Below are 16,280 nucleotides of genomic sequence, written 5' to 3' on the forward strand. Positions count from 1 at the left end.
CATTTGAAAATAACGAGGCCTGGCGTTTTTGACAGTGTGGAATGAAGAAAATGGGGGTAATAATTAGATGACATGGATCCCAGGAAGCCTCGAGTACTTTTCAGATCCAAGTATGTCAAATTAAACAAAACACAAATGATAGTTTGGCAATTTGGTGACAAAGAAAAATAAAATTCCAACAAAATCCACGCAAAATTGAATAGTAAATTGGCAAATGACAAAGGAAGGCATGGTGGCTCGCACATCTTTGGCTGTATCGTGTTGTTGCAATTTGAGGAAAGCCAAGATGATCTCTCTTAAGATGGCTGCAGCGTCATCAGACGCAAATATGTGGTGAGGAATGACATGCTTAGTTAGGCATTGGATGGAACTGAATATCTGTCAGTGATTTGATTAAAAAGCTCTACCAACTCAAATTGTGAACATCGCTATCCAAACACATACCATCTATCATCCTCGTATTATTTGTCTTTAGAAGGCAAAGCCATTTCAAGCGGCTTGTAGTCCGTAAACTTGGAAGGCGACGTATCGTCGAAATAGTTCATATACGCCGACTCCTCCGGGCTAATGGTGTGGAAATCACCACAAAAGGCAATGGCGTGATAAAACTTAGTGACGCTCTCTAACATGTCACGGTCTGGGAAGTCGCATGCTCCGAAATTGCACCATAGGGTAATTCGCATATCACGAACGTTGGTCTCGGGGTCTGTCGTCAAGGCTGCGCGCACTTCAATCCCACTTTGCGGATATTGGATGAAGAGTGTTGAATCTGAACTGTCGTTATTGAACCTGAATTTGCCAAAATTCAGATAGACCCCCAGGTCTTCATTGAAAAACGACATAATTTGGAATCGGGCGATGGTGGACGGGTCGATTGCTTGTTTCGCAATGTCGAGCTTCAGGAGTAGATCGCCGTCTACGATCCGTGCGTTGGAACGGAAGTAGGCGAGCGTGTTCCACGGTATATGTTCGACGCTATCCTTGTAATTGAGGACACTGGCTGGTGGACCATTCTCTGGACCTAATCGATATGCCTCAATAATCGCCTTTGCCGTCGAAAATGGCAATTGAAAACCCGCAACTGGATGAATATCGGGTTCACTCTCCTCACTATAAAGGCTTTCTTCCGATGAAGAAGATACCTCATTGAGAAGAAGACAAAGGTCGCTGTGGGTAAATCCGACCCCATAAACCTTAAAATCTCTGGGATAGTGCCAATCGAAAAGATCAGTTTGAAAGAAATCAGAAGACATGGCGCGATCATTCTTTCGCATTTGTCTTTTGTTTTGCTGGCGTCGAATGCAGGATCGGGTGCCCCTGTAGAGAAAGCGAAAGCCCCTGCCGATTGCCTTTACATTTTCGACAAGTGGAATCATGGTGTCTTCACAGATGGCAGTAAACTTCAGAAATAATCTCAAGGTACTGTTGGCTTGTGATCCTGGAGTTACGTTGAGCCGCTATGGAGGATTTGTGGCTGGCTGCGTCAGTGAGGTCCACAGCAATGCGCTTGATGGAGAGCCTTTTGGCTGATTTTAAACGCGCTCAAGGCAATTGCGGCTTCAAAAGCTCAATTTAGTGAATAGAGCAGTATATTTGCTTGAGCTGCTTTGTATATTGATCAACAAGAGTCGACTTTCAAAGTAAATCAGGTAGATTTAAAACAGTTAACTGGATACTAGACGTTTGAGGAATTGGAAGAGAAAAGAGAAGACAGTTACAGCGGGGGAGGAAAGCCCTCTTGAAATAAGAACTATTTTGCGTCATATTTGTCAGAAGATGTAAATTTACGTCAACGGCAGTATGCTCTTCGGATGTTTGGTTTGGATGAAGTTAGAATCCGAAGATCAGAATTCAAAGTATGCCAAAGATATTTCTGCAGCATCCCAAGCTTTGTTAATAAAGTAATACTGGAGTTTAGTGTATGGCAAATTCGTATCTGGTTCAAAGAGCTCGATTTTACATGGATGGATGGGATTCCAGGTTGATGATGTAAAGAAGCGGAGGGGAGAGGTTTGTGGTTTCGCTTAATTAACTAACGTGTGGGATTAGCGCTACCCGCGCGTTTAACGGCAAAATCTATTTTTACATCATTCCGAGATAACCAACTCACTCCGTCAGCGAGGAATCTGTTTTCGCTCATTAACATTCAGTAAATGCATATCCAGTGGAGTTTCATAAGCTTCTATAAATCCTTATTGTCGGAATCCTGTTTAAAAACCTATGTAGTAATATAGTAGAAAATTCAATCTCGTTTGTTAATGGGGGAATTTGAGTTTGATGGTATTTCTGCCACGCCCAGGAAGATAACCATGGAAGTTACTGAAAGTGGATCTTAATCTGTGCCTCTGAAAATACGCAGTTTAACATATGGTCATTGTTTTACTCCTAAATCAAATAATGCTTTCATTGCTGTCTGATAAGACTATATGCACAGCGCATTACATTGTTCTGAAGCCCAGAGCCCATCAGTCAAGCCGGTCACTATTCATCATATCTAGGATGTTTTGTGCAGCTCCTACATAAATCCCTCTTGGGGGCATTGTTATCGGGAGTATGTCTACCTCCACAAATAAGCGGTCGTACTTCACTATCGTATTTTTGGGTAACAGGGCATCGAAGTTACATGTAGCGCATATCTGATGTTTTAACTTTTCAGACCTGGTGTAGACGGTTATTCTCATGCGTCTCTATGTTTTTCCTTCCTCAAAACTTCTAGATCGAAAGTGCTGCATCATGTTGGTGAGAGCCTTGTTGCGGATTGCACAGGAGGTCTTTTGCAGTGCTTCTGCTGGTTGCTTAATAGCTTCCCATTTTTGTCTTTGTGTACTTGGGACAATGGTTGCGTATTTGATATTTTCCATTTTGTACCTCTTAGTTGTTAGAATGGTAAAACACTGGGAGCGGTTTTTCAATAGTGAGCTCTTGTTGAAGGGTAATTTAAAAAATTCTGATGGCAACTTTGTTTGCACTAAAAGAGTGGAACAACCTGTCACCTGCTCCCTATAGTTATTCTTAGCAGCCTATATGTTTATGTTTACAAGGCACTGATTTCCCATTGTACGGGGAAAGCGAATTTAGCAAAAATAGGCATAGCATAGATAATTTGTTTGATGGGAACATTAAGGATATAATTTACATGCCGCCTGCCTACTTATCACTATCTAGGAAAGAGATATTTGCATTCTTAAGAAGCCCACCATTCAGGCATTCAACCCAGCCTAAATCCTGTCTGTTATTCGCTGACTTTTTACGAGTAAGCAAACAATCGAACAGTAATTAGAAATAAAGGCCGGCCTAACGTACCACGGAGCGGCTGATTCTCTCTGAAAAACATCAAATATTCAACGTATTCAAGAACCAACACACTTAAATATTTAAAACATTAATAAACTAAGATCATCTAATAGTGCTATTTATTAGGGCAACTGTGTATAGTATGTTCAATAGTCCCACAGCCTCTGCAGTGTGGTGAAGCAAGCTGCTGAACACGCCCATAATCTTCCTGTAAAAATAGAATACTATCCTGACCTAGATTAGCATGTCTCTGTCTCTGTGTCTTTTTCTTTGTCTTCCACTCATTCTCTGCTCATAGATTCTTGATTTCTTGAAGAAGAAGAAGAAGAAGAAGAAGAAGAAGAAGAAGAAGAAGAAGAAGAAGAAGAAGAAGAAGATATAACTACATTCAATAATTGTGATCCATTCACAATTCCCCTGGATAACTGTACATGACCTCTCACTGCACTCAGCTGCAGTAATGACTTTAGAGATTGTACCAAGTCTTATTGCAAAGTCAGCCTCATCAAAGTTTCAGATATCATCTTCATGACTTCCATGTTTTTGAATAGCTTCAAGTATCATCTCTAATCATTGTTTTATAATCTTTGAGTTCTCCTGCTTCACCTGTTGATAGGATATACAGTGATTATAGTGTGTACATAGTTGAGAATGATGTTGAATGAAACTAGATGTTCAGTTGACTCTAAGAGTGATTATAGAATCAAGAGTATGTGCTTGAAGTAGAATCTGTGCCTTTTATGTAGGAACTTTGATTGAATTGAAAATCCTCACTTATCTGCATTCAGTAATTGCTTGAGAAGGGTTTCCTCTTCAATCTCTGTCAATTTGTGACAATATGTGTGTGTTTCTGAGTGTGATTTGATGTCAGCAAGTCATTTGCACAGGGTAGTTTCAGAAACCTCATATCTTTGAAGCTTTCATCTTTGATGTATATTTTTTTGATTTATATGAAGCAATGGCCAACTGTATGTGAGATTCTTGAGATAAGGACATTTTGAAGAAAAAATGTGACAAAATGATATGTTGAAGATAGTTGGGTTGAATATTTGATCATTTTCAGAGAGAATCCGCCGCTCGGTGGCGAAGTACGTTAATCAAAAAGAGATCGGAAAAATCCCCACTTTGCGGTCATCCTCCACAGTATTCCCCCATTCCTTTCGTCCCATCATTCTCAGTTGGCCTTGGAACCAGCAGCTTTATCCCCGTCGAGAATAACGAGTTCCTTCTCAACCGCATCTATCTCCTTGTTATCCCCCGCTAACCTTAGCAGCGTAGCAGTAGCTATCTCAGGCTTCCGCCCATGCCCAAACAATCTAAACTGTGCGGGCGTCCGTTTGCCAAAATACACAGCTTTGAGCACTGAGAAGGCACGTAATGGGTGCCAGGTGAAAAGCCCCCGGGCAAGACGAGCAAACGTGGGGTTTGCATCAAGGTCGGCGAGTAATGAGTCACAGTAGGGTAGGAAGCGGACGGTTACTGTGTGGCGATCGGAGACCACCATCTACCTAATGTGAGAAGAGGGTGTCCGTTACTGAAAATAGGGAAGTTCAACATACAGTCCTGACCAATTCCTCCTGGAACTCTTTCACCCATTGATTCATCTTATCGACTGGAGGCAGCTTCACTTTCCCGGTTACGATTGATGACGCCCATCTCGCCTGGATTTCAGCGACGGGAAGAAGAGGACCCCGGAATTCAATATATCCAATGAAAAACAGGTTAGTAAACTGGGGAGGAACGACAAGTTTGTAAAGATCAATGGAGTTATGTGACTTCAGAATTGGATTGTTCTCCACATGATAAGTCTCCTTGGCAAGATAAGGGGCTTCCATATTATAGCCTGTGCAAATAATTACAGCATCAACATCTAATTCTGTGTTGTTCGTGAGATTGAGAGAGTGCTCAGTGAAACTCTTCACACTCGCACGATGTGCTTTGATTTTGCCAACCTTGATAAATTCGAGCAGATTGCTGTGGACTGTTATGTTGGCCTGGCTCAACTTGTGATCGGGTTTAATTTCCTCAGGCACCTCACCAACAGCAAATACAAGTAGTTGTTTTTCGCACCATTCTGCAAACCGAGCGGGCACGATCGATTCAGAGATTCGACCTAGAGTTGCACCCCACAGATTAAATGGGAACTATGCGGAGGTATATCATCGGGTGAAACACAATACTTACTCGCGTATGATTCGGTTGGCTGGCCAAATAGAAATCGTGGCCAAATCCATCCGCCTCTCCTAGTAACCATGTGCACCTCCTTCGCCACAGGCACCAGCTCACACGCCAGATCCACAGCTGAACTGGCAAATCCAATAAGGGCAACTTTCTTCCCCTCAAATCTAGCTGCTCTCCGGTATATATGGCTGTGAAGGACCTCTCCTTTGAAAGAATTCAAGCCTTCAAACTCAGGAATCCAGGGGCGGGAACTGTGACCCGTACATGCAAATATGGCATCATACACCGATGTAACTTCGTCCTCCCCGGTTTCGTGATGTAAGACTGTCCACCTTCCATCGGCAAGTTGATTGCAGGAGACTACCCTCGTCTGCAGCCGTATAAATTTTCTCAGCCCGAAGTGGTCCGCATAGTGCTCTATATACTCTAGCATCTTGCGATGGCAGAAATAGTCTGGATAGTGCGCAGGATCAATGGGAAAATCGCTAAAAGAAGTACCATCGCGGAACGAGTTCAGGGTCACGCCTTCATACATAGAAGATACGGCATGGCCTGTCTCGGGATCCGGTTCTTCGTAACGCCATTGCCCTCCGATTCCATCTCGGGCTTCGAACAGAGCAGCATCGAGACCTTGAGCCAGACATTCTTTTAAGGTAGTTAAACCACAGGGACCTACAAGCAGATTAGGCAGCTTATAGATATATTTTTTGCACGGTAGGAAATTAGGAAATCATGTTCGAATTGTAATTTTGTCACTCACCACCACCAATAATTGCAACCTTCTTCGCAGCCATGATTTTGAGGAAATATGTTGAATTTCTGAGATGTTGAGATTGTATACGGAAATCTGAAAACGTAGAACCTTTAGGGCTGAAGATGGGAAGTGGTCTAACCGATATGAGCTGATTGATCGAACAAGAAACTGGCAACTAGGAACGCGCGGAAAAGGAACACAACAGAAGAAGGTACATCGAAAGAGATCTCTTTTATCAGCGCAATAGGCTCTGAAACAGCTATAATATATGGAAGAGAAAGCAAGAAAGATGCAGTGGACGGTCATTAAGAAATTGCACAGCTGGATAAACCCTGTCAAAATGAGTGGATGAGCCAACAGACTGACTCAACAAATGAATAGCTGGAAGATGCTATTATAAAAAAGACAAAACACATTTCGGACGTGAGAGCTGGGCTGCGCCCGGCGGGTAGTAATTAAGACCCCGACCGAGACATCTGGCTGATCGTCTCGCCATTTCTTCCTTGTTCTTTCTCTCTGATATAGGCTAAAACTCTAACAAACCGGTCGCGGAGACTTCCTTGAACCCTGCAGTACATTATTTATAAGCGAAGTTGAAACATTGCTGCCGCAGGAACACGGAGTTCTGGATGTTGCTGTAATAGTGTCAAGTTGTCGAGTGCTAGTTGGGTGGGTTATTTAAGCTCCCAGGAGATGAAAGGACAGGCTTTTTAACTTTGCAATAAATATCAGTGAGGTACAAGGCAAATTTGCCCTGTCGGATTAGCTGACTAGCTAGAACAGCAGATCCCTAAACCGAGATTATATCTTCTTTGCGGAGAACAATATGTCACCACCATAACCTGAGAATGGCAACCTTCATTGATTTGCAAAGGATGCTAACTACAAGAACGATCTATGTATGATGGAAAACGGGTCACGTGACGGAAGGGTCCGACATAGCTAGAAGCTGATGCCACTTCAGATGCTTTGTGCAGATGATATAATGGAGTGCTTGCTTCAAGGGATACCTGCCTGTCGATGTTTGCCATTGTTTGTCATTGCCGGTTGTCCTCGGGCCCGGTCCACTTAAGGAAGAGGTAAAACTATCATGATAGTTATCTTTTACTTTCAAGATATAGACACTAGCATCACAGGTGGTTCCATTCGAGAAAGCTCTAACTAGCTGCTTTCTGGATTTAACTGTGCTCTCTAACATCAAAATGTTAACTACCATGCACGACACAATGTACGTTTGCTATTATAAATTTCGGTCCGGATTGGGGCTCAGTGGGTTTAGGTAAAGGGTGCGGCGGGGTCTCCACGCATCTAGTAGACTATACGATAAAACTGTACGTCGTAGGATCACATTATTACGATGGGAGATACAGGGGGGAAGGGGGAGGGGTGGAAGTGCAGAGGATTTATATAGTTCAACAACGGCTTTGATTGAGCTGCATTTATCGTTTTGTTTCCTTTTCACCATTACCCTAGAAAGTACGAGGAACAGAGCCAAAAAGTAAAACAACATTTCTTCTTTGTCTTGGCCATTTTCCCCCCAATATATGACAACACCAATAACTGATTATGACGGTAGATAACAAGGTATGTAACCGCTTACCACCCTCAGTTCTTACTTATGCTCTCTTCTTGCCCTTAATCCAAAATGAAGAGAACCACCTCTCTGCACCACACTAATCGTTACCATCCCCCCCCCCCTTCAGATCCTCCACGACATCAAACCAACCGTCATCCACCAACCCCTCCTAAAAACCATTCCTCCTGAGCTCCTCCCCCGCTTCGACCCTGTCTATGTTGAGCATTACAACCGCTACAATGTTGGCCGCCTCAACACCCACCAAGTCCCAATCGAAGACTTCCGCGCAAACCCCATCAAAATACGTAATCTCCTACAGCCGCGCCGCAGGCCCGGACACGCACAAGATTTCTCACAGCAACAGTGCCCCATCAAAGATGGCGAGATCACCCTACGCATCTTTTTGCCTGAGTCCCTACCAGGCAAGGATGGCAAGCCGAAAAAAGAAAAGAGGTGTCTATATCAATTTTTACGGCAGTGGATGGGTGTTTAATGGTTGGCGTCTGACCACGATCTTTGCAAACGTGTCGTGCATGAGTTGGGCGGTGATGCTGTAGAGATTGATGTGCATGACCAGCTTGCACGGGAGTTTAAGTATACCACTGGCATTGAAGATTGTTGGGCGGCTTTTAAATTGGTGAGTGCTTTGCTTGCGCTACAATCACGACAAAGATGATTGAGTTATAAAACCTTTTTTCTTCATCCTTTAGGTCCACGAAAGGCCGAAGAGCTCAACATCGACGTCAACAGGATGGCGGATGGCGGAACATCAGCAGGCAGGCACCTCAGCACCGTCCTTGGCCACTTGTGCCGCGACAATGGCTACGGGATGACGGCGAGGCGTCAGCGGAAAAGCTCAAGGCTGCTGATGTGCAGGTTGAGGTCATCCGGATTCCTGGCGTGCCACACATTGTCGGCCATCTGGATGACATTCTGGAGGGGGGGGGGGAAAGTTCTTTAATAAAAAGAGCTTTAAGGAGTCGGGGAAGGCTTTGAAGGGTTGACGGTTGGATGTAGAGTCGCCGTTGGAAGTCAACAGAAATTCCATTGTTTTGGAAATCGGTAAGCAAGGATTGAAAATTCAGCTTTCTTCAAAGGTCCCTTTTGAGGGTTAGACAGGTTAAACAGTTTCTTTGGATAGAATCTGTTATCTTGTGTTTTATCTGCAATGGATTTTCTTGTGGCTCATCTTTTTCATGTTAAATCCATCAAGAAGGCTATGGCTTAGAAATAGCCAAATAGAATGATTTAGATGATTTCCTCCAGTCAATAGGAAAACAAAGTTGAAGTTATCATGAAGGGGTTCACCTCATTCTCGCATGTCATTGTGATGAGAAAGGGCTTCTTAACCTGCAACAGGGCAAAATGCACTGAGAGAAATGGTGATTAGTTCTCAAGCTGTTCAACTGGACAAATGACTACCATCAAACTGTGAATTCACAGATAGGTAGTCTGCATATTGATTTATAAACATCTTGAAGTTGAAGACGGCTGATCAGATGTTGTTCTTTTATTCCTCATTCATGAATGCTTCCATCAGAACATGGAAGGGGAGACTATACCAAATAAGGCCTAGTTATGAACCATAGAACCAAAAATACAAAAGCGTATATTATTACCAAACTAAAACATATCTGTTCGCATACATGGCATAAATATCGCTCACCGACCACAAAATACAGTACCACCCCGTAACCGGGGAGACTCGGGTGAGGTTCAATCAGCAAATCATGGGACGTAAATTATCTTTTGTCCAATATCTTCAAATCGTCCAATCTTCTTTTTCTTCTTCTCTATCCTCATAGAAAGTTGTATATTATTATAGACCTAGAAGTTCTATTGCTTTGACTTTACTTTCCTTTCCCCCGTCTCAATTGCCCTATTCTTATTTTATATGTTTAATTTTCCATTTTCCCCTAACCTCTTTACGCTTCTTGTGTCAAAATTTTACTAGCCCGGTACAGGCGGTTACATCACCCCTGTTGTCCGACATTTCCCTTCGCCGCCAGAAACCATGCTGACCTCCTTCTCCAGCACTTTAACGACGTGCGCCGCACTGCGGGGTTCAATGTCAACCCTGACTTATGCATGTCGCTCCTCACAACTGGATTTATTGTTTAGTTCTTTTGCGAGATCATCGTTGTCACGATCTGCTGCATTTGCCAATCGATTCAATGCCCGCAGACCAATAAGTTCTTTATCGCTAACCCAAAAGCAAGGCGGCTATCTGAATCGTTGTGTTTATAACAATACTGGTGCTACCTTTGCAAAGAGAGGATTTGCTTCTACCAGTTCAACGATGGTGCGGTTTCTTCTTGACTTTTCCCGTGACCGGGTATAGGATTAGCAATGATTATAGTTGCTTGAGAGTGAAAATGGTTCTGACTTGATATTTGGAATTGGTTTCTTTAGACTTTTAGAACGGAAACCGATGCCTTTGGCGAAATCCAGGTATGGTTTATGTAGCTGTTATGTGGACTCTCTTGAGACAATGAAGTTGTCCCTGACGACTATTTGTGTATAGGTTCCCGCGGATAAATACTGGGGCGCACAAACACAACGGTAGGGATGCAGCAAATAAACAAACGTCGATTCTGCAAATGGGGAAAAGGATTGTTAAATTGACACTCCTGGGTGGAAATTGTGTAGGTCTCTGACCAACTTCGATATCAACCAGCCACAAGACCGGATGCCGCCACCCATTGTGCGAGCTTTCGGGATCCTTAAGGGTGCCGCTGCGACTGTGAACATGAGATATGGACTTGGTAAATAACCTTATTGATGTAAATAGCAAGTGGCTTTCAGCTGATGTTTTATTGTTCTTAAGATCCTACCATAGGCAAAGCTATCCAGCAAGCCGCTGCAGAAGTCGCGTCGCTCAAACTCATCGACCACTTCCCACTAGTTGTCTGGCAAACCGGCTCCGGAACCCAATCCAACATGAACAGCAACGAAGTCATCTCGAACCGCGCCATCGAGATCCTGGGTGGTACCATGGGCACGAAGAAACCGGTCCACCCGAATGACCATGTCAACATGTCCGCCTCGTCCAACGACTCCTTCCCCACCGTCATGCACATTGCAGCCGTGCTGGAACTTGAGGAATCGCTGCTCCCATCCCTCACCAGCCTCCGCAATGCTCTTCAAGCAAAGGTCGAGCAGTTCCAGAAAATCATCAAAATTGGCCGAACACACTTGCAGGATGCCACCCCTCTCACCCTAGGCCAGGAATTCTCTGGCTACGTCGCGCAGCTGGACCGTGGCATTGAGCGCGTCCAAAATACACTCCCGCACCTCCGCTATCTCGCGCAGGGCGGTACAGCCGTTGGCACAGGCCTTAACACCTTCAAGGGCTTCGACGTTGCCATCGCAGAAGAAATCAGCAAGATGACCGGTACCGAATTCAAGACAGCCCCGAACAAGTTTGAGGTTCTCGCGGCGCACGATGCTGTCGTCGAGGCGTCAGGATCCCTCAACACTCTCGCCTGCTCCCTCTTCAAGATCGCGCAGGACATCCGCTACCTTGGCTCTGGACCCCGCTGTGGTCTGGGTGAACTCATCCTGCCCGAAAATGAGCCTGGTTCTTCCATCATGCCTGGTAAAGTTAACCCGACGCAGTGCGAGGCGTTGACGATGATCTGCGCACAGGTGATGGGGAATCATGTTGCGGCTACGGTGGGGGGGATGAATGGGCAGTTTGAGTTGAATGTCTATAAGCCGCTTATGATTCGCAATCTCTTGCATAGCATCTGCATCTTGAGCGATGGCATGCGATCGTTTGGGAAAAATTTGGTTGATGGGATTCAGGCTGATGAGAAGAGAATCTCTGCTTTGTTGCATGAAAGGTAATGTTTCTCTTATTTTATTTTATTTTATTTTATTTTATTATTTATTTTATTTTTTTATAAAAAAATCACTGGGAGAGACCAAGTGATACCCCTTTGACCATATTTGAAAGGCGATAACTGACAACGAAATACGTCTCATGCAGCTTGATGCTTGTCACCTGTTTGAACCCGGTGATTGGATACGACATGGCTTCTAAGGTTGCTAAGAATGCGCACAAGAAGGGATTGACCCTGAAGCAGAGCGCGATGGAACTAAAGGCCCTTACCGAGGAGCAATTTGACGCCCATGTCCGTCCGGAGCTGATGATTAGCCCCAAGGAAAAGAAATAGATGTTTATTCTACTATGTACATGTATTTTATGTATGTTATGCCGGCTCTTATTAGGTGTTGCTTTCAGGGGATTTATTTTTTCTCATTGTAAAAATTTCACATTTTTCCTTTCTTCGGTTCTCTTCTCCCATTTTCTTAGGCACATAGATAAAAGGAGTGGTTCTAGTAGTAGGATATGTGGGAATATGGGTCAATATCATAAAGCAAAGGTTACGTAGAACGATTGCAGAATGTTTCGGTTCAACTAGTTATGCCCCAGTCCGGCTAGGCTGTAGTTAATTATGTGTTATTAATAAGCAGGCCGTTCCTGAATTTTCAGTCTAATCCCAGGCAAGGCGCAAACAGAGCGAATTGCCGAATCTAACAAACTCAGCACCTGAAACATCCCTATAATTTTGGAAGCCTCCGCCTCAACCCCATAAATACAACCACTGACGACCTGTTCTTTTGCACACCCTTTTTCTTTTTCATAACTTACACTAGCTTGAGAGAATCGCATGCACCCTATTGACAACCCCTCCTTAATCGCGCTTGATTGCACTCTGTCGCCTACCGTCGCATCTGTTAACTCCAATTGTCGTGCCCTTCAGGGACACTTGTCTCAACAGGTTCTCCTCTGATATATCCCACATATACATGCCAACAGAGTACAGAAAGGAAAATCACACCTAATTGCGATATATATATATATATATATATATCTTCCTTCCTCTCCTATCTGTCGTCACAATCCTTCACAATGACCACCGAAATTGCCTCCACAACAACAAACGGGATAGACAAGCACATCCTCTCACCGCCCCCCTCCCATTCTCTCTTTCTAACCCCAGCCTCCTCCAACTCCATAGAAGATGACACCCCCCTCTTCTGCCCAACCTACATCTCCCCCTCTGTCCAAGCACAGCTTCCAGAAAACTACACAATCCGGCCCTTAAGACGCTCAGACTACACCTCCGGCTACCTGGATGTGCTCCGCGAGCTCACCAGCGTCGGCGACTTCACCGTGGACCAGTGGAATGAGCGCTATGACTGGATGGCTAAGCGGAACGAAGAGTATTTTCTGCTTGTTGTCTGCAATGGGCATGGGAAGGTGGTTGGGACAGGAAGCCTGATTGTTGAGCGCAAGTTTATTCACTCGCTTGGTCTGGTGGGGCATGTGGAGGATATTGCGGTGGAGAGTGGGCAGCAGGGGAAGAAATTGGGATTGCGCATCATTCAGGCGTTGGAGTCTGTAGCGCAGAAGGTTGGGTGTTATAAGGTATATGATTATTTTATTTCTTTTTATGTCTTTGTATCTTTGGGTTCAGGGGCGGCGTGTGGGATACATTGGGAGTGAGAATGTGTTTGGGTTTACATTTTCTCTTTTTGCTAACTCATAATACAGAGCATTCTTGACTGTTCAGAAGCGAATGAGGGGTTCTACTTAAAATGCGGCTTCAAACGTGCTGGTCTTGAAATGGCCCATTACTACAACCGCTCCGAGTAATAATTTGACCCCCCATCCACCCCTTACCAACCTGAATCTCTCCTCACCATACTCCGAGAACATATACTTGCAACAAATAACTCCAACCTCAATGAAAGTCTCTCTAATTTCACCAACCTCTCACCGAAGCACGAACTAAATGGGACAACAACAATAACAAGCTTCCCTGACTTTTTTATAACCATCATCGTCCCTATGATCTGTGCCCCCATATATCTTCATTCTCCCCTTCTCTGGACTCTTGTGCCAGGAAATCCCACTCACCAAGCCTATCTACTCGTCGCCCAATTGTTTGTTCTCCAATTCTCCAATTTACGGAGCATTTATGATCCAGAGAAGGTTTTATATCTCTCCGTGCATATGCATTTCCGTGTACCACGCCACATCTATCTGCATCACATCACTTGCCCCGGTCTTAAGGTAACTAATTACAGTTGTTGCATGGGATATGGATAGGTAAGGTGGTCTGTTCTGTGTTTGTTTTGTTTTGTGATGTCTCTGTTTCTTTTGAATGGTTAATTCAACTCTTAGACGCTGATTGTTAGCTGCGGAAACAATGGATGGTGGGATTGGGTTTCGGGTTATGGGGTTCGTTTTTTCTTGCTTTTCCGCCACTTGAGTGTACACCCTTTACGCTTGCTGGCTGGATGAACGGATGGAATTATATGTTTAGCTTCCTGTTGGGCTGGTGTTATACGCCTGTAGTAGTCATTGGCGCGTTTGGATGATGGGTTATACGCAACATAGATAGCGGTCTTTATTTGGAACAGTTTAATTTACTCCTTTTTATACTTCTGACCTTCTTCTTTCTCCTAATTTGGTTTCTCTTTCAGCTCTATAGATACTCATCCTCTGCCACGAAGAGTTGTATCTAATACCAAAAGATGTTAAACTCAAAGAGATAAGTTGAATTAACCTGCTCAAGTCAGCAGTGTGTTCAGGTGTAGGGAAAAGTTATACTGACAAAAAAAAAAAAAAAAAAAAAAAAAAAAAAAAGGGGAAAGAAGGAAAGAAAGAAAATTAAAGATCATGTTATTAGCAAGTCTTAGTTTCGATCCAGGCGCGGCGCGCTTCCGCTGCGCCAACATGCTTGCTTGTGGTATTTTCTTTCCTGTAGCAGTGATGCAAATCCAAAACCCAGATCCTTCAATACCTCGAACAGTGGCGACAATGTATATGAACCAATCACAGGGCTATCGCTTAGCTATACGATTTGAAAGTTGAAAGGGCGCTACTGCGCTTATCGGCTCGGATAAACCTTCCAATGTCTGGAGAAACCAAAAATTTTTGGAACTGGATAAGTGGGCTCCGACGTCAAAGCGAGAGATTCGAACGGTTTTGCTCTCATTTCTCCATTCCTTCAAGAGCAAAAGTGTGCGGACTTTTAAGATGGAGGACCAGGTCAACAGGCCGCATCGGAAGTCGAAGGAGAAGAAGAAGAAAAATAAGGATCTGTCTGGTACGTTGCCTCGACCAATTTTTTTCACGGAAACCGTACCTTTACCTATACGGAAACGAATATCTAATATCTTCTTTGAGCAGGGGCAAATCCTAAAGCTTTTGCTGTCGCTCATGCCGGCCGTCTACAAAAACAGGCTGCTAGATCTCACGATGTTCGTCGCACTCGTATCCTTCCTAGAGTATTTCGGGCTAACTATAGTCTGGTGAAATATTTAGATTAAGGAAAAGAGACTCCATGTCCCGCTCGTGGATCGCCTGCCCGAAGAGGCGCCACCCATAGTTGTTGCGGTGGTTGGCCCACCAGGGGTACGTATATGCAGTTTCTGAATGCGCTTGCGCTTTTGCTACGATGATGCTAGGATATGCTTATATCTATTTTCGTATGCAGGTTGGAAAAACTACACTGGTTAAATCCCTCATCAAGCGCTATACGAAGCAAACACTAAGTTCTCCAGCTGGGCCTCTCACTGTTGTCACATCGAAAAGAAGGCGATTGACATTCCTTGAATGCCCGTCCGATTCGCTAGCAAGTATGATTGATGTTGCCAAGATTGCGGATATCGTCCTTCTCATGATTGATGGTAATTATGGATTTGAAATGGAGACTATGGAATTTCTTAACTCATTGTCTGCAAGTGGTATGCCAGGAAACGTCTTTGGAATCCTAACTCATCTCGATCTATTTAAGAAACAGAGTACTCTTCGACAAGCTAAGAAGCGCTTAAAGCATCGATTCTGGAGTGAATTATATCAGGGTGCGAAGCTGTTTTACCTCTCAGGCGTTATCAATGGACGCTACCCTGATCGGGAAATACACAATCTGTCCCGGTTTTTGTCTGTAATGAAGAACCCTCGACCGCTCATATGGAGAAACTCACACCCTTATTGTCTGGCTGATCGGTTTTTGGACATCACCGCCCCAACAGCAGTCGAGGAAAATCCCAAGTGTGATAGAACAGTTGCGCTCTATGGCTACCTTCGAGGTACCAATTTCCCTGCACTTGGCGCAAGGGTGCATGTGCCCGGTGTAGGTGATCTCAGTGTCTCATCAATAGAAGCGCTCCCCGATCCATGTCCAACGCCCTTCATGGACAAAGCAATGGCGAAAGCAACTGGGAAACCAGGTAGAAGGAGGCTAGGTGAGAAGCAGAAGCTTCTGTTTGCTCCTATGTCTGATGTTGGTGGTGTACTCGTCGATAAGGATGCAGTTTATATTGATGTTAAGACATCTACGTTTGATAGGGATGCTGAAAATGATGAAAAGAAGGGTCTGGGGGAGCAACTCGTTGTTGAGTTACAAGGCGAACGAAAATTACTTGGACAGGCAGAGTCTGGTGTCAGATTGTTCA

The 16,280-nt window shown here is 44.2% G+C and overlaps 6 protein-coding genes across 6 annotated transcripts in view; 4 read left to right on the forward strand and 2 right to left on the reverse strand.

Annotated features, from left to right (window-relative positions):
• Positions 1-461: 461 nt before the first annotated feature.
• Positions 462-1,376, reverse strand: PAAG_00585 (hypothetical protein; the record flags this gene model as incomplete). Its single annotated transcript, XM_002798000.2, has 1 exon — positions 462-1,376. The coding sequence occupies one exon, from the start codon at positions 1,374-1,376 to the stop codon at positions 462-464; it is 915 nt and encodes a 304-aa protein (XP_002798046.2).
• A 3,092-nt stretch (positions 1,377-4,468) lies between these two features.
• On the reverse strand, positions 4,469-6,269 carry PAAG_00587 (dimethylaniline monooxygenase; the record flags this gene model as incomplete). The annotated part of the gene is made up of 4 exons (XM_002798002.1): positions 4,469-4,798; positions 4,854-5,407; positions 5,479-6,147; positions 6,236-6,269. 4 exons carry the CDS (start codon positions 6,267-6,269, stop codon positions 4,469-4,471), a joined length of 1,587 nt encoding a protein of 528 aa, XP_002798048.1.
• A 1,526-nt stretch (positions 6,270-7,795) lies between these two features.
• PAAG_11131 (hypothetical protein) lies at positions 7,796-8,801 on the forward strand (the record flags this gene model as incomplete). Its single annotated transcript, XM_015846832.1, has 3 exons — positions 7,796-7,813; positions 7,933-8,258; positions 8,516-8,801. 3 exons carry the CDS (start codon positions 7,796-7,798, stop codon positions 8,799-8,801), a joined length of 630 nt encoding a protein of 209 aa, XP_015703636.1.
• Positions 8,802-9,819: 1,018 nt separating this feature from the next.
• PAAG_00588 (fumarate hydratase) lies at positions 9,820-11,983 on the forward strand (the record flags this gene model as incomplete). Its single annotated transcript, XM_015844068.1, has 6 exons — positions 9,820-10,140; positions 10,218-10,256; positions 10,330-10,367; positions 10,455-10,570; positions 10,633-11,650; positions 11,797-11,983. 6 exons carry the CDS (start codon positions 9,820-9,822, stop codon positions 11,981-11,983), a joined length of 1,719 nt encoding a protein of 572 aa, XP_015700403.1.
• A 740-nt stretch (positions 11,984-12,723) lies between these two features.
• On the forward strand, positions 12,724-13,470 carry PAAG_00589 (glucosamine 6-phosphate N-acetyltransferase; the record flags this gene model as incomplete). Its single annotated transcript, XM_002798004.2, has 2 exons — positions 12,724-13,242; positions 13,369-13,470. The coding sequence occupies 2 exons, from the start codon at positions 12,724-12,726 to the stop codon at positions 13,468-13,470; spliced, it is 621 nt and encodes a 206-aa protein (XP_002798050.1).
• Positions 13,471-14,859: 1,389 nt separating this feature from the next.
• PAAG_11132 (hypothetical protein) overlaps positions 14,860-16,280 on the forward strand; it is a gene marked incomplete at both ends in the record, with an annotated part of 3,678 nt that continues 2,257 nt past the window's right edge. Inside the window, 4 exons of the mRNA XM_015846833.1 lie at positions 14,860-14,929; positions 15,013-15,083; positions 15,148-15,237; positions 15,320-16,267. Of these exons, the coding sequence (XP_015703637.1) occupies positions 14,860-14,929; positions 15,013-15,083; positions 15,148-15,237; positions 15,320-16,267 (1,179 nt within the window). The remainder of the gene's footprint in view (positions 14,930-15,012; positions 15,084-15,147; positions 15,238-15,319; positions 16,268-16,280) is intronic.

This window comes from Paracoccidioides lutzii (genome assembly GCF_000150705.2).
Source record: "Paracoccidioides lutzii Pb01 unplaced genomic scaffold supercont2.1, whole genome shotgun sequence".
NCBI classification, from domain to species: Eukaryota; Fungi; Ascomycota; class Eurotiomycetes; order Onygenales; family Ajellomycetaceae; genus Paracoccidioides; species Paracoccidioides lutzii.